Source organism: Myxocyprinus asiaticus, chromosome 4, assembly GCF_019703515.2.
Source record: "Myxocyprinus asiaticus isolate MX2 ecotype Aquarium Trade chromosome 4, UBuf_Myxa_2, whole genome shotgun sequence".
NCBI classification, from domain to species: Eukaryota; Metazoa; Chordata; class Actinopteri; order Cypriniformes; family Catostomidae; genus Myxocyprinus; species Myxocyprinus asiaticus.
The window spans coordinates 32026474-32049912 of record NC_059347.1 but is presented as its reverse complement, the minus strand read 5'-3'; the positions used below and the strand labels follow the sequence as shown (position 1 = coordinate 32049912).

The window sequence follows — 23439 nt, the reverse complement described above, 5'->3', positions numbered from 1 at the left end:
TTCCAAAGCCGTATGACTATATTTCTTATGTGGAACACAAAAGGAGATGTTTAATGAATATCACGTTCCATCTTTTCAATACAATGGCGGTTGATAGTGACTCACTTTAAAGCTTAATAAAGCACCCAAAAGTATCATAAAAGCAGTCCATGTGACTAAGATTTTGATGAGAAATCACCCAAAATTTAATTCTTTTTCAGTGACAATCTTGATGTTAGTCATACAGGTTTGGAAAAACATAAGGCTGAGTAAATTATGACAGAATTTTCATTTTTGGGTGAACTATCCCTTTAAATGAGGATTAAACAGTTTTATATCCTATCCTAATATTTTTTTTATTTATAGTGGCACCTCTGATCTGTCCGAAATATGCTGTGCTCAAATTATGTTAATTTAATAAACTACATATTGTAGTGGGCCTGGGTAGCTCAGCGAGTATTGATGCTGACTACCACCCCTGGAGTCACGAGTTCGAATCCAGGGTGTGCTGAGTGACTCCAGCCAGGTCTCCTAAGCAACCAAATTGGCCCGGTTGCTAGGGAGGGTAGAGTGACATGGGGTAACCTCCTCGTGGTCACGATTAGTGGTTCTCACTCTCAATGGGGTGTGTGGTAATTTGTGCGTGGATCGCGGAGAGTAGCATGAGCCTCCACATGCGGAGTCTCCGCGATGTCATGCACGACGAGCCACGTGATAAGATGTGCGGATTGACTGTCTCAGAAGCAGAGGCAACTGAGACTTGTCCTCCGTCACCTGGATTGAGGTGAGTAACTGCACCACTGTGAGGACCTACTAAGTAGTGGGAATTGGGTTTTCCAAATTGGGAGAAAAGGGGATATACAAAAATATAAAAAAATACAAAAATACAAACTGTAAGTGTAATAGGATAAAGAAATCAAATAAATTCATCCCTATTTGATTATTCTATTAAAAACAGGAGCTGTACTGCCACTGTACTCTAGTGAGTCTAACAGCATTAGCACAGGAAATTTGTAGTTATTAAGAGACGTTTTCTTCATCTTAAGGCTCGTATCTACACTGTAATGCAAGGTTGTATCTGTAAATACACAGTGATGTCATGTGTGTAACTGTAACTTACGAGGAGCTCCTTCAGCCATCTCTATAGCAGTGATGCCCAGAGACCAGATATCACTCTGTTATGAAATAAAAGATCATCAATTAAATTCATTCAAAGTCATAGATGCTGAATCATGTGATATACTAAAAGATATATCTGAAGTAAATAAACAAACACATATACACAATGAGTACTTAAAAGTAGTTTAATGCGTCAGTGTTCCTATCGCTGCGGATTCAGCATCTAACCAGATGCCAACATATAAATACCCTTTTCAAAGACATATTTGACCCATTATTAATTTATTCAGCAACAAAAAGTTTCAGATAATGAGTCTTCACCTCATGTGAATGTACGTGATTTGAAACATATTTGTCGAAAGTACTATTCATTTCATTGGAAGTAAACATTTTTTGAGTGGAAAAATCTGCTTAATGCACCAGCAGGACACAAAGTAAAACCAAATAAAATTCTACTACAAGCAGTAAATGTAAACAGTAAGTACTAATACTACCTCTAGATCCACACACAGACAAGAAGCTCATTTTACCCTGTAATCATAGGTGGAGTCTGGATTCTCATCACAAGCAATGACCTCTGGGGCCATCCAGTATGGAGTGCCGATGAAAGTGTTCCTTCTGCCTACTGTACGATCCAGCTGCGCGCTCACACCAAAATCCACTGCCGAGAGACAAAAAGTGAGGCAGACTTGACAGGTCTCCTTTTATTCAATAAAACTTAATAAAAAATAAATAAAATAAAAAAACATTACAAAATTGGTTTACAGTCCCACAAAACAGTATTATACCCTCCTGAGACCCAATCATGACTATACTGCTGTGTGCATTTAAAAAAAAAAAAAAAAAAAAAAAAAAAATTTTTTTAAGAGCAAACAGTTTTCCTAAAATGGATATCCACACATGGGGACAACAGGATTAAGTTGTGAAGAAACAACAAGCTGTAGAAAGCCGATTTTGTTTTTATCAAATTGTTTATTATGTTTCCAGGAGTGTTGGTTATTCATGTTTTTGAGACGTTACAGACATTACAGCTGATTTTTTGTAAAACTTCTTTGGAACAATGTGTATTGGGAAAAGCACCACAAAAACAACAAAAAAAAACATTTAAAAAAAAAAATTCTATATATCTATAATCTTTGATTTTTAAGTTACAATTTCATTTCCTACTTTGACAACAAAATCTTAATGTTCTCTCTTTGCAGTGTCACACAAACAAATGATAGCCATGGCTTAAACATTTTATCAATCAGAAATGAGCATAAATAATTCTGATTCAAACAAAGTAATGGCCAGCATCATCCAATAACTGCCAAGTGCCAACTAGAGCTGGGTATCGATATAGATTTCCCGATTCGATTCCGATTTACAAGCTCTCGATTCGATTCAATTTCGATATCGATTCATATGGGTATATTTCAGTTATAATGTCACTTTTGCTTACATATGAAATAAATTCTCTCCCAGCTAATTCTGTGAATTATACAGGGGACTTTCTAACTAGGTACATTATGAAAATATAAATTTTACTAATTATATTTTATGAATTTTTCATCATTTTGGTCACATTTTAGAAATGAACAAATCAATGTATTTAATCAATAAATATATTATATTGCATATATTATATTTTGTTACACTGTTTTTGTTTAATTGCATAATTTGTACTATTTACAGGTATTTTCACTGATTTGTTGAACACGTGCTAAAAAAACGGTACTGTCTTTTTAAGGGAATCCTGCATTTCTGTAAACAGCGAATTTAAATAAGCGTCTGTTAATGAGAGAGACTCGAATGGCTTTAACTCATCCGTGCTATGCCTGATTAGAATTTAATGTTTATTTTTTTGTTGCTTATGATCAACAACTGACTGTAAAGAACAGAAAGGGTATTAAGAGACATTATTCAGTAATAAATGGGTCATGTGTATCTTGTCTTTGGACAAACATTAAACTGTTTCAACTTTTACTCTCAAGCTCGCTGCTGAATACTCCACCACTATACTACACAATTCATTCACTGGAAAGTGAAATCTAAACATTTAACAGCCAGTTGCCAAATATACGTACACATGTTTAGTCGCATAGCGTGAAATTTGGTTGCAAATGCAAGTGATTTCCTCTCACTGTAGTGGAGGGCTGTGCATAGAGTAAAAGATTGATCTCGGGATTTAAGAATCAATATCGAGATCGTTCAAATGAAGATTGCGATGCATCCGAATATCGATATTTTTACCCACCCCTACCATGTTAAAATAAAATTTAGCATTATAAATTCTGAATCAAACTGAAAGACAAACTTCTCTGAGATCGGCGCCATGTTGTTTTGTCATATGACAAAATCCTTTCCTGACAGCCCAGAGAGTTCTGAACTGAGATCAGTCGGTTTAAATTAAATTAAATAATGCATAGCGTATAGTGAAGACAAAACACACAGTCAACTCATGAGGATGCAGGTCGCACGAGGATATGAAAACATTAGCAATTTAAAACATGTAAACTCATTGGCAGTCCCAGACAAAATCTGCACATGCAGAACTTCATGGAAAGTTCTGCAGATTTCCACAGAATTACAACAGAAGTCATTCACAAAAGTTCAACACATTCCACACCCCTTGCATGTTTATTAAATATTTTGGCTAATTTGATCATGCTTTCAGCTACCAATAAGAGTACAGTACTCTCAGTTCCATTTAACACATTTTACTATGTTTAAATCCCCTCTGCGTAATTCTACAGATTTTCCCACAAAATCAGAGCAGAAAAAGCAAAAAAGTCAGCAGATTCCATTTTGGTCTCCTAATCGGGTCGAGATAAAAATATATCAACTCCCAAACATAGAGAAAGAGAGACGGTGACAGAGCAAGAGGTTTGTAATATTAAAAGAAACCCTTTGCATACAAAAAGTATTTTAAAACCTGTTGTGCAGCTACAATGTTTATAAACATTCATGCAAATCTCTTCCTTTTCTCTCTCTCTCTCTCTCTCTCTCTCTCTCTCTCTCTCTCTCTCACACACACAGACTTAAACTTCCACCACACACTCTCCCTCAGGTTATGGTGAGTGAAGATATTTTTGTCACGGTGTCAGGCCTATATTAATAAGCCTTGGTGCTTTGCTCTAGTTGTAAAAAATAATGTTTTCTAATCAGACAGGATATAGGCTAGACAAGACACATCTCTCTCTCTCTCTCTCTCTCTCTCTCACTCTCTCTCTCTCTCTCTCACACACACACACACACACAGCAAACACACACAAATAGCAATCAAATACCACAGTATCAGACAGAGCAAATACAAAGTGAAACTATTATAGACCTAAACCTAAAAAAACAAAGCTGATAAACATTATAAAACTGACTCACTCACCGAGTTTCACCTCTGCATTCTCTGTAAGCAGTACATTCTGTCCCTTTATGTCTCTGTGGATCACTTTATGAGCATGAAGGTGAGACAGACCCTGAGAGAATGGGGAGAAGAGAGACATTGTTTTCTGGCTGTGTAAAATTACATTCAATAATGTATAAAAGACATAAGTTGATGTGTATAAGCATGCCTGGATATAGATGTGCAATGTGTTTCAGAAAGCTTAATGTTAATGTGTTTCAGAAATGTGTTTCATAATTAAATGTGTTTCAGATGTTAATTTTGTTCTTCCAGAAGTTACAAGAACTGTATGTTCTTCAATAAAAATGCATCTTAAATTTGAGCAGTTTTTTTACATTTTAGATTTATTAAAGCAAGTATTATATTATAGCTTATTAACTTACTTTAAATAACTTGAAGTCATCTTGAGGCCCCCTTGATGATGATATAAAAAATCAAATCATCATACTAATGCATTAACCTTACAATTGTATGTGAATTGTGCAAAGTTATTTCACTTAACACATCTTGTGCTCAGATCTTCATGATATAAATATAACAACTGAAAAACTATACAGTGGAGCATTAACGTGGGAGCAAATTTGGAGCAGTGGGTGAGCAAGGAATGGAATACGGAAAACCCGAAGTGAATTGGAGCGGATTGATTACAGAGTGCTTTGAGCAAGGAGGGGAAAATGCTGTTGCTCCATTCCACTCACATACTCTGATGCATACTGTTGTTATTATGAGTGTGCAATGTGTCTCACTCTCAGTATTTCTCTGCAGATATAGGCGATCCAGTCTTCTTTCAGCGAGTTTCCTTTTGTGTTCTTCACCAAGTCTGTTACTGAGCCGGCACCACAAAACTCCATCACCAACTACACACAAGCACACACAATGTGAAGAGTATAGTACATGCTGATACAGGACCATTTTTTTCCTAAATAAATCTCATGACTTGTCATGCTAAATTATTTTCTGTTAATGACAAACAGTAGCTGCAATTGATCATATTGTAAATATGCAAGGGATCAGGAACAGACCCAGAGCTGGTCGTCGTGTCCAGGTGGACTTTTCTTTACGAAGGCTCCATAGTAGGTGGCGATGTTTCTATGGTGACTGTACTTCTTCAGCATATTAATCTCGGCTTTAATCTCCTCCTCCTCTTCTTCAGTCACATCCATGACCTTTATGGCAGCCAGCTGACCTGTCTTTACGTGACGACCCTAAGAGAGATCATTTCAATTGCAAGTAGCATAAATTAATATCTTACATTTGTTAATAGTCCTTACTCAGAGTACAATCCATATTAAATTTGATGCCAACAAAAACAAGGCTGTAAGGAATGAAAGTATGACGAAGTTGATCTGACAAAAATGCAACAAATACTGATGAAAATCTTTCAAATATTTTCCAGCAGACAAGAAGATTTTTCAATGTTTTGTTGGCTGAACAACTAACTTTCAGTTACAAAATAATACAGCTTCTGTACTCTCTCACTGCCAGTTTTCATTCACATCAAATTACCCATAAAAAAATCTACCTTTGCTGTACCATGGTACAATGATGGTATCAGATATTAATGCCATGGCACTTGGATATATACAATGGTACTGGTGATCACCATATTCATGTACCATTGCGCATTCACATTGTACACCCAGGTCCAAGCCAAGGTACTTCAAAAAACACCATGGAGTTACCATGGTACTTCTTTGTTAATGTAAATATGATCTCTAAAGATCTATTGCATGCCTTTTACTGATACTATACTGAATATTAGGCACATTTTCCACACTGGTCTTGGCCTATAATCTACATATAGCAGTCTATTAACTCAACACAAAACTAAAGACAAGCTAGATGCGTTACAGCTGAACTTCACACTACTACCTATAAGCTACATACAGTGGTGGCCAAAAATATTGGCATCCTTGGTAAATATGACTGGGAAAAAAAAAAGAAAAAAAAAAAAATCACAAAAATCTAACCTTAAAGTAAATCAATTGAAACGGGAAATATCGCATTATTAAATAATTATTTTTCTCCAAAACGCATTGGCCATAATTAATGGCACCCTTTTATTCAATACTTTTTGCAACCTCCCTCTGCCAAGAGAACAGCTCTGAGTCTTCTCTTATAATGCCTAATGAGGTAGGAGAACACCTGGCAAGGGATCTGAGACCATTCCTCTATACAGAATCTCTACAGATCCTTCAAATTCAGAGGTCTGTGTTGGTGGACTCTCCTCTTCAGTTCACCTCACATATTTTCTATGGGGTTCAGGTCAGGGTACTGGGATGGCCATGGCAGAACCTTGATTTTCTGGTCAATGAACCATTTTTGTGTTGATTTTGATGTTTGTTTTGGATCATTGTCCTGCTGGAAAATTCAACCAGGGCCCATTGTAAGCTTTCTGGCAGAAGCAGCTAGGTTTTTATTTTTATCTGCTGGTATCTGAAAGAGTCATTGATGCCATGTATCCAAACAAGATGTCCAGGACCTCTGGCAGAAAAACAGCCCCACAACATTAAAGATCCAGCACCACATTTAACCGTAGGCATTGGGGACTACTTCATCTCTGTATGCGCCAAACTCATCTTTAGTGTTTGCTGCCAAAAAGCTATTTTTTTGTTTCATCTGACCATAGAACTCGGTCACGTTTGAAGTTCCAGTAGTGTCTGGCAAACTGATGATGCTCAAGTTTGTTGTTGGATGAGAGTAGAGGCTTTTTTTCGAAACATTCCCAAACAACTTGTGGTGTTGCAGGTGATGTCTGATATATTTTGGAGACTTTCTGACACCAAGACCCAACACATTTCTGCAATTCTCCAGCTGTGATCCTTGGAGATTCTTTGGCCACTTGAACCATCCTCCTCACTGTGCGTGGAGACAATACAGACACACGTCTTTTTCCAGGCCAATTCTTAAGATCTCCAGTTGATTGGAACTTGTTAATTATAGCCTTGATGGTGGGAATGGGCATTTTCAATGCTTTGGCTATTTTTTTATAGCCACTTCCCATTTTGTGAAGCTCAACAACCTTCTTCCTCACATCAGAACTATATTCTTCAGTCTAACCCACTGTGATTGATGATTAAAGGAATTTGGCCTGTGTGTTACCTCATATTTATACCCCTGTGAAACAGGAAGTCATGGCTGAACAATTTCATGTTCCTAGTCACCCAGGTGCACTAAAACATTTAAAATATGAATGGGAACATACTTCAGATATACTTTTAATTTCTAGGGGTGCCAATAAGTGTGGCCAACGTGTTTTGGAGAAAAATATTTATTTAATAATGAGATATTTCCCCTCTTTCAATTGTTTTACTTTCAATTAAAGGTTAGATTTTTGTGAATTTTTTTAATGAAAGATCAAAAGGATAAACAATGCAGATTTTTTCTCATATTTACCAAGGGTGCCAATATTTTTGGCCACCACTGTATAACCGTCACACAATAAACACTGAATAAACCACACATCCATTATACACCAGCATACAATCTATACCCTCCCTATCTCCTATAAAGTATACATTTTCCAAACAGTACAGTCTGAAGTATAAATTACACCCTAGACACCCTTTGAAGAACACTCATGTCATACACTGCAGTAATTACAGAGGTCTATGGGGTTAAAATAACTACATAAGCCTGTATAATGACTTATTACACACTACAAGTCTAAAATAGCCATGTGGTTTCTTAAACAGTGAAGTTCTTCTATACTGATTCTGCTCCTCAAAAAGCACACCATCAATCCTTTCTCACTCTAAATTACTCCCCACCCCTGTTTATTGTCTCATCTGTCCGGTTGAGACATCATCTTCATGTCAACAGTGTGTGTAGTATTGACAGGTCAGTGCACAGCTGCAATGATCTGAGGGACTCCATGCGTTAGTGCACCTTGCTGAGAGCGCAATGACATTCTCACACACGCTCTCACACAGGTGACAAGCTATACTCTAACTAAAACTATTTTAAACAGCATTATGTATGCATCTTTTATGACCACATATCAATTGAGAGACCACCTGGATTATTTGTACTTTCACAAAATGTATTTGTGACACCGCAGGATCATTGAAAATGAACTAGTGAAGGCAAAAAGGTGATTAAAAATGGTGAGGACCTAAGATATACAAATTCTCTTATACATTCATACGCATTTAACCTAAAGTCTTAATATTGATTAAAAAACATCCATGGATATTTTATGCATCAACTACCCATTTAGCCAATTAGAATTACTATAATAATAATAATTTTTATAGTAAATTTGTCCTTCAACTAGAGTACATACTCACACACAGGATTTCTAACTGGTTTCATCTAATTACAAAAATTTAGATTTCTTTAGCACTCAATGAGTCCTCTATTATTGCTGAGAAACAACAATATAGTTTTTACACAGCAAAATGTTGCCAGCCCTCTTTCTTCATCCCTTCATTTCTATCTTACCTTGTACACTTGTCCGTAGGTGCCATTGCCCACAACTTCCACCAGCTCAAATATTCCTGCTGGATCCTGTCAAAGAGAGAGAGAGAATTTTTTTTTATCCTAAATGCAATCACACAACCACCTACCCAAACAAAGATTATAGCAGGACAGTTGAGTTTAAGAGTTGGATTCACTCTGAGGTAATTTAGTCTGATGCCAAAAAAAACCAAACAAAACATCTTTGAGGCTTATCATCTCTATCAGGGGAAAGTGGACAATTTTCTTTTGAAAACCCTTCTGCTCTGTTCCAAAATCTAGTGAGCTGTCAACAGAGGCAGCATTTTAAAGCGTCAGCATGTTACCGATTTGAAGATTTGAATTTTTCAAAAGGTAGGTAATTTAACCCTGCTGCCTCATTATAGACCTAATTTTGTGTAAATAATAAGGCAGCATTGCATGTAGCCTTCATGGTGAAGGTATTCCCAGAATGTGTTGCGACGAGCTCCATGACGAAAAATAAATACAATCCTAATTTAACAGTATAGTTGAAAATTTATTATTTTACCCAAAATTTGTGTGGGCTATGTATATGTATTTTAAGGTCTATCAGTGTTGTGTCATTAGCTTGGCAACATACTAAAGCCAAAACTCTATAGAAAGCAATAGAGGGAGCAATGCACCTCACTAGCTTCTGGATCCAAAGAGCTTATTTTGGAGCTTCAGAATTACATGAACGACTTCATGCAGGCTCAGAAGTGCAATGACAGAATCATTCACTGCTCAGCTATTGAGAAAAAGACAGTCATGTTTTTTAAAACCAAATGGTTTAAAAAGAAAATTGATGCCACAGTGTTCCATGTTAGACCCATTGCTGTATGTAACTCTCATGATGCTTTATGTGCCTCTTATGTGTGGCTTCAACTGGGGAGTGCAGCCAAAAACAAGAATGAGTAGTGGGTTAAAAACAGCCAGCGCTGCTCTCATACACACACACTGTGATTCAATATGGCATCGGTACAGCTCTGTGGGTGGACAGGGTTAACGTTCTTCCTCGCTACAGACCACAATCATTTCTCTCTCATCTGCCTCCAATAACTGCAATTTTTTTCTCTCTCACTCTCTTCATCTCTCTTTTTATCTCATCCTCTCTTTCTCTCGCTCTCAAAGAGATCTGGAGTGCTGAGCTGTAACAGAGCAACACGCTCTCATGTGAAACATCAGTAAGAAGCCGAATGCAAATGAGATCATAAACACACAGGATTAAAAATTAGACTTTTTACCACTTTTTCAAGCCCTTATAATAATTAAACTGAGTTTACAAAAACAACAGGATAATAAAATTTTTGACAGGATTATATTGGTCTCGCTAGTTATATTGGTCTCACTCTAGAGCAGTGGTTCAGGACTTTACATTGAATGTCAAGTGGCAACCCAACACAGTACTTAAATTGTTTACCATACAAAAGTAAACAAAAATATCTTTAAAGTCATACAGTTTAAGTCAGAAGTTTACATACACTTAGGTTGAAGTCATTAAAACGCATTTTTTAACCACTCCACAGATTTAATGTTAGCAAACTGTAGTTTTGGCAAGTCGTTTAGGACATCTGCTTTGTGCATGACACGAGTAATTTTTCCAACAATTGTTTACAGACAGATTGTTTCACTTTTAATTGACTATATCACAATTCCAATGGGTCAGAAGTTTACATACACTAAATTAACTGTGCTTTAAGCAGCTTGTAAAATTCCAGAAAATGTCAAGCCTTTAGGCAATTAGCCAATTAGCTTCTGATAGGTGTATTGAATTGGAGGTGTACCTATGGATGTATTTTAAGGCCTACCTTCAAACTCAGTGCCTCTTTGCTTGACATCATGGGAAAATCAAAAGAAATCAGCTAAGACCTCAGAAAAAAAACTGTGGACCTCCACAAGTCTGGTTCACCCTTGGGAGCAATTTCCAAATGCCTGGAGATACCACGTTCATCTGTGCAAACAATAGTACGTAAGTATAAACACCATGGGACCACGCAGCCATCATACCGCTCAGAAAGGAGACACATTCTGTCTCCTAGAGATGCATGTAGATTGGTGCGAAAAGTGCAAATCAATCCCAGAACAGCAGCAAAGGACCTTGTGAAGATGTTGGAGGAAACAGGTAGACAAGTATCTATATCCACAGTAAAACGAATCCAAGCAAGGAAGAAGCCACTGCTCCAAAACTGCCATAAAAAAGCCAGACTACATTTCGCAAGTGCACATGGGGATAAAGATCTTACTTTCTGGAGAAATTTCCTCTAGTCTGATGAGACAAAATTTGAACTTTTTGGCCAAAATTACCATCGTTATGTTTGGAGGAAAAAGGGTGAGGCTTGCAAGCCGAAGAGCACCATCCCAACCGTGAAGCATGGGGGTGGCAGCATCATGTTGTGGGGGTGCTTTGCTGCAGAAGGGACTGGTGCACTTCACAAAATAGATGGCATCATGAGGAAGGAAAATTATGTGGATATATTGAAGCAACATCTCAAGACTTCAGCCATGAAGTTAAAGCTTGGTCACAAATGGGTCTTCCAAATGGACAATGACCCCAAGAATACCTCCAAATTTGGGGCAAAATGCCTTAAGGACAACAAAGTCAAGGTACTGGAGTGGCCATCACAAAGCCCTGACCACAAAATGATAGAACATTTGTGGGGAGAACTGAAAAAGCGTGTGCGAGCAAGGAGGCCTACAAACCTGACTCGGTTACACCAGTTCTGTCTGGAGGAATGGGCCAAAATTCCAGCAACTTATTGTGAGAAGCTTGTGGAAGGCTACCCAAAACGTTTGACCCAAGTTCAACAATTTAAAGGCAGTGCTACCAAATACTAACAAAGTGTATGTAAACTTCTGACCCACTGGGAATGTGATGAAATAAATAAAAGCTGACATAAATCATTCTCTCTATTATTATTCTGACATTTCACATTCTTAAAATAAAGTAGTGATCTTAACTGACCTAAGACAGGGAATGTTTTCTACGATTAAATATCAGGAATTGTGAAAAACTGAGTTTAAAGTATTTGGTAAAGGTGTATGTAAACTTCTGACTTCATCTGTAAATTGATTTATATTTATTTGACCTTGCATATCTTGTTCACGTTTTCTTTTCTTTTTTCTTTTTTTTATGAGGATGAGGACATGTCACATAACAAGTCCATAATGCATCTGCCAAATTTGACTAGCTTCTACTAAGTGATAGAAGAATTTGCAACAGAGTACTAGAGTTTGATTTGACACACATTCTTTGACATCAATAGCAAAAATATGGAAAGTGTTTTCTTCTCCCTTTTAAAGGTTACTAAGCCTATTTATATTGCTGTCTTAACTAGCAGGATTGTTAGTTGCATTGTATTACTTGCATTTAGCATTGTTTATTCCTATACTCTTTTTTTTATGTCACAACCCACCAGTGGAGATCCACTGCTCTAAAGACCATGGTCTCAGGGAAAGAGAGAGGGGTTTACAGATAAGTAGGGAAATGAATACATGAGCAAATGAATAAGATGATTAACAGAGAGGGTCACATGACGCCATGCAAGCAGCAGACGTGTGAGGGACAAGCTCTGCGCACTTTGCTACATTTTTAATTATTTTCATGTTATAATCTGGTGAAATTTGATACACCCAGTTACACAATTGCTCTTTGAGGCAAAACATGGTAAAGAAGTCAAAATCCTCGGGCTCTGGAGACATTAAAAGACACTTATGTGTTCAGGATGAAAGCCCCAACAGGCCTACAGACCGGGGACTCGATTTGGATGCTGCGGCGGGAGAGGAGATCCAGCGTCAGTTGTCCAACATGTCGGTGATGTTGACGAAGGTTCTTGCTGACTTGGAGGATCTCGCTGTAATACGTCGATCGATTACGGCGATGGAAATACAATTCTCTGAGATAGTTACAAGAGTGACTGATATTGAGAGATTAATCGATTTTCTGGAATCTTCGGAGAGGGAATTAACCGCTAATCCGCCTGCGACCAAAGTTGATTTGGAACATCTCCTCGAAAAGCTTGAAGATCTTGAGAATAGAAGCCGCAGGAATAATGTTCGAATTGTTGGAATTCCTGAGCATGAGGAGGGCAGAGATATGGTGAAATTCCTAGATGAGCTTTTCCCGAGTCTGCTCGAGATAACAGGCCACAAGCTGGAAATCGAGTGAGTTCACAGAGTCCCAGCTCATAGATCTGCTGAGGGAGACAGGCCCTGATCGATTCTGGACAGATTTCTGAGATCATCCGATAAAGATCTTGTGTTGTGCCAGGCGAGGAGCAAAGGGAAGCTTTCTTGGAAGAACCATAATATTTTCTTGTTCCCGGACTTTATGAGTTCGACAAGAAAGAAACGCAATCGGTTCAAGTAATGTAAGAAACTCTTACATCAGCGAAAGATCACTTTTGCTCTGATGTTCCCGGCCAAACTGAGAACAGAAACGAAGGTCGGTCACAAAGTATTTAGATGTCCCAATCAGTCAATGTCTTTTATTGAATCAATGGGTGAGTAAACTGCGTTGGCTCTGCCAAGTGGCTGGAGCTTGTTTTGTGAATAACACTTTTCCTTAAGACACTTTTGCATTGATGAAAGATTACTTTTGCATGGAAGTTCCCGGCCAGTTTGAGAGTGGACACTACGGATGACCGCAAAATATCTACATGCTCCCACAAAGGATGTCTTTTATAAAGTTGACAGATTGTGTAAGTCATGGTATATACTTTTAATGCGGCCTCCGAGTGAATTGACTCGGCCATCCGGGGAACCGGGATGCCGGTTTTTGTTTCTTTTGGTATTGGTTCCGCCTAGCGGCTGGAGCTTGTTCTATTGAATAACACTCCTTTGGAACAGCTGTGGATTAATCTGTTCCTTCTTCATGCTTATTCCTCCTGCTGGCTGTAGTTTGTTTTGTTGAGTATTTTTACGGGACATTGGAATGATTACGTCATCCGCTGAACTCATAACCGCTGGCTCACGGAACATTCGTTTGTCTGTCCGAGGAATCTGAACGGTTTTATATCAGCTGGAATTTGTTTTGTGGAAGATCACACCTTTGAGACAGTTCTGTGAATGAATCTACACGTTCTTTGTGTTCATTCTTCCTATTTGCTGGGGTTTATTTTACAAAGTATTTTCTGTTATGTAAATTTGCCTCACAAATTTTTGAGGCAAAATTGAGCAATCTGATAGCAAAGATGTCGTGGGGGCTCGTGGGCGTTCATGGGCCTTTTGAGTTTAGAGGGATTGTCGCTGGTTGGCGCTTTCGTGCGAGGGGTTAATGCGTACATTTTTCTTTTATTCTGTTTGTTTTGTTTGGGGGGGAAGTTCGGGGTTTGATTGTTTTACTAATGGGGAATGTGGTCTGTATAATTTAGTTTTTGACACACAATTTATTTTTTCTACTCTATCAAAATGTCAAATGTTAGTATGAGTGTACTCTCTCTCTCCACATGGAATGTAAATGGTTTGGGGCACCCCATAAAAAGAAGGAAGGTTATTAATTTTCTTAAACGTAAGAAATATGATATAGTGTTTCTTCAAGAAATACATCTCTCCCCGCAGGAAGCTGAAAAATTTGGGAAGAAATGGGGTGGACATGTTTTTTTTTAGTGCTGGCTCAAGTAAGAGCAAGGGTGTCATTATATTGATTAATAAACCTCTACAATTCAAATGTCTCAAACAGACTAAAGATAAATTAGGGAGAGTCATTATTGTTTTAGCTGAAATTCATGGGCAAAGGTTGATTTTGGCTAATATTTACGCACCTAACGCTAATAGATCTTGAAGGGATGCTGCAAGCCGCTGGCACCCCTCATGATATAATATTGGGAGGAGACTTTAATCTTTTGATGGACTCAGTCCTTGATCATAATGAAGCAAAATTGTGTAAACCCCCTAGAACAACACTGACGCTTCACAGGATGTGTAAAAGTCTTGGTCTTACGGATATTTGGAGACTTTTGAACCCATCTGGTAGGGACTATACATTTTTTTCATCAGTCCATAAGATTTATTCTAGAATAGATTTTTTTTTTTTATATCCAAATCCCTCATTTCATCTGTTGTGGAATGCTCAATTGGAAATATCTTAGTCTCAGATCATGCCCTGGTGAGTTTAGAGGTGTTGCCATATACAGAGAAAAATAAATCATATAGTTGGCGCCTTAATGTATCTCTTTTGCAAAATCCTGATTCCCAACAAATGTTAAAGACTGAAATCAATGTTTATATGGAGACCAACTGGTCCTCAGTATCCTCTGTGGGCCTGGCTTGGGAGGCACTTTAGGCGGTTCTTAGGGGTCGGTTTCATACAGTATGCCTCATTCACCAAAAAATCCAAAAGCACAAGAACTTGTGGAGTTGGAAGGAAATATTAAAAGTGCCGAGGCAGAGCTGAAGCGCTGTATGTCATCTGATGGCCTCAGAGAATTGACCCGACTGAAATATAGATATAATACTATTTTGTCATGGAAAGTGGAGTTTTGGTTATTCATGGCAAGACAGTCATACTTTGAGTTGGGGGAACAAAGCAGGAAAACTTTTGGCTAGAAATATAAAGCAGAGAGAGTCTTTTTCTACCATTCCCTCAGTGAAATCTGCTGGTGGTGAAATATTTACCTCGGCCATTGATATTAATAATGCTTTTAAAGAATTCTATTTTGATCTCTATAGTTCAACATCTTCGTCTACTAATGAAGATATTAGGAAATTTGTGGAACCATTAGATCTCCCTAAACTGATGACTGAGCAAAAAAATTCTCTTGATTCTGAGATAACATTGGAGGAGCTTGATGAGGTAATTAAGGCCTTGCCTACAGGCAAGGCTCCGGGGCTCCACTTTTGTTAGAAGTTTATACGGAATCATTAAAGAAAGGAAAGCTTCCTCCAACCATGATGCAAGCCCGGATCAGTCTGATTCTTAAAAAGGACAAAGATCCAAGCGAGTGTAAAAGTTACCGCCCAATTTCCCTGATCCAGTTAGATGTAAATATTTTGTCCAAAATTCTGGCTAATCGATTAAGTTATGACATCACTTATACATATAGATCAATTGGGGTTTATTCGAGGCCATGGCTCTTCTGATAATATTAGGCATCTCATCAATATCATGTGGTCAGTAGCAAATGATCAATCTCCGGTCACTGCCATCTCTCTTGACGCCGAAAAGGCATTTGATATGGTAGAATGGGATTATCTTTTTAAGATTTTGGAAAGGTATGGGTTCGGGAGTACATTTATTGGTTGGATTAAGTTACTTCATAGACACCCTGTAGCAGCGGTGCAAACAAACGGGTTAATTTCAGATTATTTTACTCTGGATGGGGCACTCGGCAGGGTTGCCCTCTTTCCCCATTATTGTTCTGTCGTGCCCTGTAACCATTAGCAGCTGCGATAAGAAAGGAGGATGATTTTCCAGGGGTGATTGCGGGAGATGTGGCGCATAAGCTTCTGCTTTACGCAGATGATTTTTTATTATTCGTCTCCAACCCTACTAGATCTATGCCTTGCCTCCACAGAATTATTAACACCTTTTCCAAATTCTCAGGATACAAAGTCAATTGGTCTAAATCCGAAGCTTTGGCTTTGACAGCGTACTGTCCAGTAATGGCCTTCCAGCCGGGTGCCTTCCAGTGGCCCAAATAGGGAATTAAGTATTTGAGAATTTTATTCCCAGCACATTTGTCTGATTTCATCAGAGTTAATTTTGATCCCTTAATAAAAAGGTTTTGAATGATGTGGACAGATGGGCTTCATTACACATCGATGATTGGGAAGGTTAATGTTATTAAAATGAATTGTATTCCAAAATTCAACTACCTGCTACAGTCTCTCCCTGTAGATGTCCCCATCTCTTATTTCAAGCAATTTGATAGCATAGCAAAGTCCTTCATTTGGAATGGTAAGCGTTCCAGGTTAAATTTCAATAAGTTACATAGGCCGATTGACAAAGGTGGGTTAGGCTTAGCCAAGATTTTGTTTTATTATTATGCATTCGGTCTTAGACATTTGGCTCACTGGTCGCTTCCACCTGAGAGAGCTCCTCCCTTGTTTTGTATTGAAAAGGAAGTTCTTGCCCCTATTTCGCCACTGCAGAGCCTTTCGATTATACTAGCCGGAGAGGTTAAGTCGCACCCCGTTATTTTGTATTTGCACTCGAAATGGACAAAAGTGTCCAGAGTGTTTAATACTGATATTTATTTAAACGTAGCCTCGAGCATATGGCTGAACCCTAAACTATGTATTAATAAGTCCCCTTTCTGTTGGTCAGATTGGATTGTGAGGGGGGTTAATACACTTGGTGACCTATATGAGAGTGGAGTATTGAGATCTTTTGAAAATTTGATTCAACATTTTGGGATTCCCAGATCTCAATTTTATAAGTATTTACAGCTGTGCCACCTGCTCTGCTCTGTTTTTGGGAGTAGCATACACCCCCCTAGAGTGGCAGATTCTCTGTGGTGATTACTGCTTTTGGGAAGGGTCATAAGGCATCAGTGTATTACTCCCTGTTAATTCAGAGTCTGGGGGATGGAGCTTTAAATTCTCTCAAAAGATTATGGGAGGAACACTTAAATTTGTTATTGGAGGAGGGAGTGTGGGCTAAGATTCTAAAAAACAAAGTCTGCATCTAGAGATGCAAGGGTTCGCCTTATGCAATTTAAGATTTTACATAGATTTTATTGGACCCCCTCTAGATTGTATAGGCTTGGTCTTAAGGACACACCCATCTGCTGGCGATGCCATTCTGAAGATGGAGACACCATTCATGTTTTTTGGGGGTGCCGTAAGATCCAAGAATTTTGGCTGAAGGTGCAAAGTTTTGTGTGTGATGTGTTGGGCACTCAGGTCTCGTTCTGCCCAAGACTCTGTATTTTGGGAGATAGGGAGGTCATGGATTTGGAGGATAAGTACACGAAGGACTGGGTTTGACCAGAGTGATGATTGGTAGGCAGGTTATTTTGAGGAGTTGGAAGTCGGATGGAGCACCCTCGTTCCCGGAGTGGTGCGCGGAAATGGGGATGGTGGCTGCCTTCGAGGAGGGGTCAAGCATAAGGATGGGGGTTAGGGATTCTTACAATAAGAAATGGGGCAATTATTTAGCATTTTTGGGGGAATCTCGAGGAGGGGCGGTGGAGTAATTTAGAGTTTAGTTTTTTTGTTTTTTTATTATTATTATTATACATGATTATTGTATTTTATTTTATGTTGTTGTTTTAGTTTTGTGGGTTTTTTTTTCTGTGTATCTCTATATTCTATTGACCACAGGGGTGTTCGTGGGGGGGTCAGGGTGGGGTGAGAGTTTGGTAGGGGGAGGGGATATAGTGGGGGTTTAATGTTTAAAGTGTTTGATTCAATAAAAATATATATATATATATGTTGTTGTATTTTGTGTTAATTTATGAATCAATAAAAATGTTAATAACAAAAAGAATTGCTAGTATGTAAAATACATCCTCTCACTTTGACAATAAATGTGTCTTGAAAAAAAAGAAAGAAAAAAAGATGATTAACAGATTGAGAAAGGAGTCATAATGGCACACACAAAAAACAAGATAATGAGAACATAAAAATACAGCAGGGGAGAGAAAGGCAGATGGAAAAAGGTTGTTCAAAAGGTTGCCCACGGCTTATCCAGAGATTGTGAAACAGTGGAGAGGATAGATGGAGAAAGTGTGAAGCAACATCAGCAAGCTTTAAAATTGAAAATACAGGCTTTTTCTAAAACAACTCACGTGTCAGTACAGGTATGAGAAAATCCTGCCTTAATATTCATTCACTGAGAAACTCCACCTGAAGCATATTGAAACTTACTGATCCATCAGCAAATTTAGAAATATCTTGATATATTAGTAAGAAAAAATTAATTGACATTTCAGTTCTTAACAGAGAAATTAAGTTTTCATGGAAGGCAGCAAGTCTACCAACCATATCTCACTTCCCACTAAATTCAAAACTGTAACTCAAAAAGGTAAAGTTTCACTTTTAAATTCAAAACTGTAAATCCAAGACAGCAAAGTCTTGCTTTTAAATTCAAAACAGCAATTGCACAACAGTAAAGTATTTGACTTTACAATACCTAACTTTACAAAGTGAATTCTTTGCAAATTGTGGAATCTAGCCTTTCAAAGATTATGACAGATGCCTGTCAGCTCCCTAGTTCAGTAGTCAGGGCACTGACCAGGGAGTCGGCCATTTCTAGGGCTGTGCCATCCACAAAACCATTCCAATCAGTGCACTGAAACGCTCGCTCCCTAAAATTTGGAGCATTGATGCTGATCGTTTCCTTTCTGGAATAGTTGTCATGTGTTCTAAAGTATTTCAAGTTGTTAGAAGATAAGTGCTAGTGTAAAAATATGAAGTCAAAGCCTTTTAGATTTTGTTTGTAATTATCTTTTACAAATAATGTGCATAAAAGGAAAGCAATCTTTTAAATGTTAGAGTTTTTAGAACATTAAAAATACACTCCTATTCTTCATTTATGTAATTTATCATTCACAGTAACACTGTACGTTATAATATCTACAACAAAATACATGAGTGTCATTTATACAGCGATGTTGTTGATTAATACAAGTTGTCTCATAATACATCTCGTAATCATGTCACAGGTGACTGAGTCATAAGTGTCCCAATGTTCAGTGGATGAACACCCTTGCCAGTGCCCAAATTTTTGTCCACGATATACTGATTCATGACATACTGTAGTGAGCTTGGGAGTGAGATGAGAAGCTCTTATTCTCTTATATGCCTTTTAAGAATTGCAGCTATCAAACTGCAGGTATACACGATTGTGTAATACATGTTTATAATGGTAATAATAGTATTAATGTTATTGCATGTTTTACAATTACATAAGTGCATTCCTAAATTCACACAGCTAGACAAACATACCCAATAAGACAACCTAAGGCTTGACATCTGACCTGCACTTAAGACATTAGACCCAAAAGTTATGTCCATTAGAGCCAGCCTACTGCTATCAATATTTAAGCAAGACTAGATCAAGTTGCATTATTAACTTGTAACCTCAAGAACGCAGCTGATAAATATTTGGTCCTTGCCAATGTATCATCACAGCAGGCTTCTCACAACTGTCACAAATGTGTCAGTACGAAGATTTTGACAAGTTTCGGTACCAATACCAGGAAAATGTCATGATTCTCGACACCAATTTTGATACCACAAAAAAAAAAAAAAAAAAAAAAAGATAATATATGCTTTTGAACACACTGCTTCAGCCCATTTAACAAAGTTAAATGTATCAATGAAAATAATACATTTTAAAAATTGCATGTTTCCTTGAACAGTTTCTCAATTTAGGAGTTTTTTTTAAAAGGAAAAGTTCACCCAAAAATGAAAATTATCATCATCAATTATCATTATTACCATCCTTGACTTACTTTCTTCAGCAGAACACAAATTTTTTTTTTTTTTTTGAAGAATATCTCAGCTCTGTAGGTCCATACAATGTAAAATGATTAAAGTGCACTTTAAAGCACAAAGTACATGCAGCCTCTCTCTTGATGTAAGTGTGCTGGCATGTTCAAATGAAAGCAAAACCAATGAAGCTTGCAAACACAGCTCTGTTCTAAATAAACCGAGCCGCACTTCCGGTTGTATCGTGTCAGTTCTCGCGTGAACATGCCAATGTGCCTATGTCACGCGAGATGCTGCATGTACTCGGTCCTCTCATGAACGTGCATTGTAGAGCGACCGGAAGTAAACAATTATAGTGAAAAGAACTTAAATATTGATCTGTTTCTTACCCAAAGTGTTTCTTACCCAAGCGATCGTATCACTTTAGAAGACATTCATTTAACCACTGGAGTCATATGGATTACTTTTATTATGATTGTCTGTGCTTTTTGGAGCTTTAAAGTGCTGATCACCATCCACTTGCATTGTGTGGACCTACAGAGCAGAGATATTCTTCTAAAAATCTTTGTTTGTGTTCTGCTGAAGAAAGAAAGTCATACACATCTGGGATGACATGAGGGTGAGTAGGCTGATGATGAGAGAATTTTAATTTTAAGTATACCTTTAAAGTAGGACCAAATGAAATATTTTTTCCCTAAATTGTCCCCCTCCCCCCAATTCTGTTTTTCTTTCCATTTTTTAAAGTTTAATTCAATTTCATCACCAAAATGGTGTCTAATAAAATCAATTAATAAAGCTTTAATCAAATAAAAATAGAACAATTACTTTTCAACACACCAATGCATTTTTTTTTATCAAATAAAGTGCTTCAGTAAAGATTCCCACCAGAGGTCGCACTAGAAAAAACATATATTACAAATTCTCCAAGGGTATGCAAACTTTTGCACACAACTGTATGCATCCTGACCTTCAGATGATTGCTACTATGCTACAGACACATTTAAATGTATGGTTTCACAAAATAGATGGATTCAGACACAAGCCTGTCACCTGTATTTCAGCTAGATTTGATGCTCTGGCAAGTCTGAGCCTGACATTATTTAAAGTGCTCCTTACAAGAACTGAAACTAAGATGACCACAGGTGAACAGTAGAGCAAGGCAGTTGTTCTCAGGTTCAAAAACAATACAATGAAATAAACAATGGTTGTGTTCGGTTCTAGCTAGAGGGCCAAATGTAAGGCAGACGGCTTCTGATTGTCTGAATTCGGTTTTCTCCCCCAACTGTGCATTGTGTGAGAGATAGACACACACATATATCTGCATTTGTGTGTATGCAGTATGTGGGTGTTATATAGGACAGCTATCAAACAATGAGCTCAAGTGAATCATCGAGCTCACAGTGCTCTTTCTCTCTCTAGGGGCAACATTACACACAGCACACCCTGCAGAGCCATGCCCAGTAACTCACTGTACCAACACAAGTGAGAGTTACAGACAGAGCTGTACATTCCTGGCTTATTTACATCTGTTTGACAACACAAGTGTTTCACATGTAATTGCCCAAAGGAATAGTTCACTTGAAATGAAAAATTCTGTCCTCATTTACTCTCATTTCATTCCAAACATGTGACTTTCTTTCATGGAACACAAAATGTAAAATTGTGTAGAATATCTTGGGCCACTGTTTTCTCTATATTACAAGAGTGAATAGGGACTAGGACTGTCAAGCGGCAAAACTCCAAAAAAGCACAATAAAAGTGGACCAATTTGCTCATGCACTCTAATCCTAGTCAAGTCAATTCACTCAGCGGCCATCTTTGGAATGTTTACGGGCAGGCTGGGCAGCTATGTTCAATGTAAACAAGTGCCATAAAAGTACAGCTCCAATCTATCTGAATGGGGAAAGACCAAAATCTCCAAAACGATTGATCAAAATTATGATCAAAGAACATATTTAAAATCAAAGGTAAAATCTGACAACAATGGATTGTGCTTCTTTAGCTCAGATCACAGATTATTTTTAGGTGAACTATCCCTTTAAGTGTCAAAAGATAAAGACAAACAATTTACTTCCTGTCCAGAACGGTCAAACCTAGCAAGGTTTTCTTATATGCAGTCTGGCATGGATACCTCGATATTCAAAAACAACAGAGAAACTATGCATTTTTGTGAATGGCAGATAGTTGGATATATATAGCCTTATCTATTTGCAGGGAATCCCCTAACTAGTGACAGTAATTAGCCCTAACACACTGGATTAGCCATCTGCTAACATACCACTAATCTATGACTAGATTAGCCTTCTGCTCGCACATGAACTACATATAGGGACTATTCTAAAATGCTCCATGTTAGTGTTCTCCACCTAACATGTATGTTACATAAGATGTGAACAAAAGCCAGTCATTAACATATGAAAGGCCTTCACACCTGACTGCCTTCACTTCTCACAACCAGCAGAATTTCAGCTGTGTACATCCATGAACATTCACGGATATTTCTGCATATGTGGGGTATCAGTTTTTGTCAGGAAATTTACTTTTCTATGTTACCTAGATCTATTGTTTTTCCACATACATCCAGTAAACGTGAAGTTCAGTGGGTGTTTACAATGCCCATATTTTTCCAAATTTGACTCTTCTCATTCAGTGGCAGATACAAAGTTAGTTACTTGATAAGGACTATTAGGCTATCTGTTTGTGGACACAGACTGCCTGTACTCTGGATTTCCAAGGTATTGTATTAATCCGTGTTAAAATCATTATATTTATAATCTAGGAAGCTACAAGTACAGCAGACCCACTGAAACATTAAATAAACCCACATTGTAAATGATCAAATATGAATTTATGTAGAAAAAAAGAGTGGTGATCTAAATGTAATGTTACAATGGTGTTTTGTCTGGTATTCCCCACACAACAAGGGAGTTATTCTAAGTTACAGTGAAAGCCTATTTGGTGTCAACACTGATTTGAAATGTAGGCCCTCCCAAACCACAGCTCTGTCTCTGTGTCTGTGTGTGTGTGTGAGAGAGAGAGAGAGAGAGAGAGATACTTAGGGTATGTATTGTATGTATGTACTGTAACTCACACAGAAATACTAAACTCTCCAGGCCTAGTTTATCTTA

General features: G+C 37.8%; 1 protein-coding gene across 4 annotated transcripts in view; it reads right to left on the bottom strand.

Moving 5' to 3' along the window:
- Window positions 1-23439, bottom strand: part of LOC127435214 (misshapen-like kinase 1) — a 67188-nt gene that overhangs the window by 40762 nt on the left and 2987 nt on the right. For all 4 annotated transcript variants that reach the window (XM_051688499.1, XM_051688507.1, XM_051688515.1 and 1 more), the window contains exons 2-7: window positions 8924-8989; window positions 5503-5685; window positions 5227-5337; window positions 4463-4553; window positions 1629-1759; window positions 1100-1154 (exon numbers count right to left, since the gene is read on the bottom strand). In XM_051688499.1, the coding sequence (XP_051544459.1) occupies window positions 1100-1154; window positions 1629-1759; window positions 4463-4553; window positions 5227-5337; window positions 5503-5685; window positions 8924-8989 (637 nt within the window). The remainder of the gene's footprint in view (window positions 1-1099; window positions 1155-1628; window positions 1760-4462; window positions 4554-5226; window positions 5338-5502; window positions 5686-8923; window positions 8990-23439) is intronic.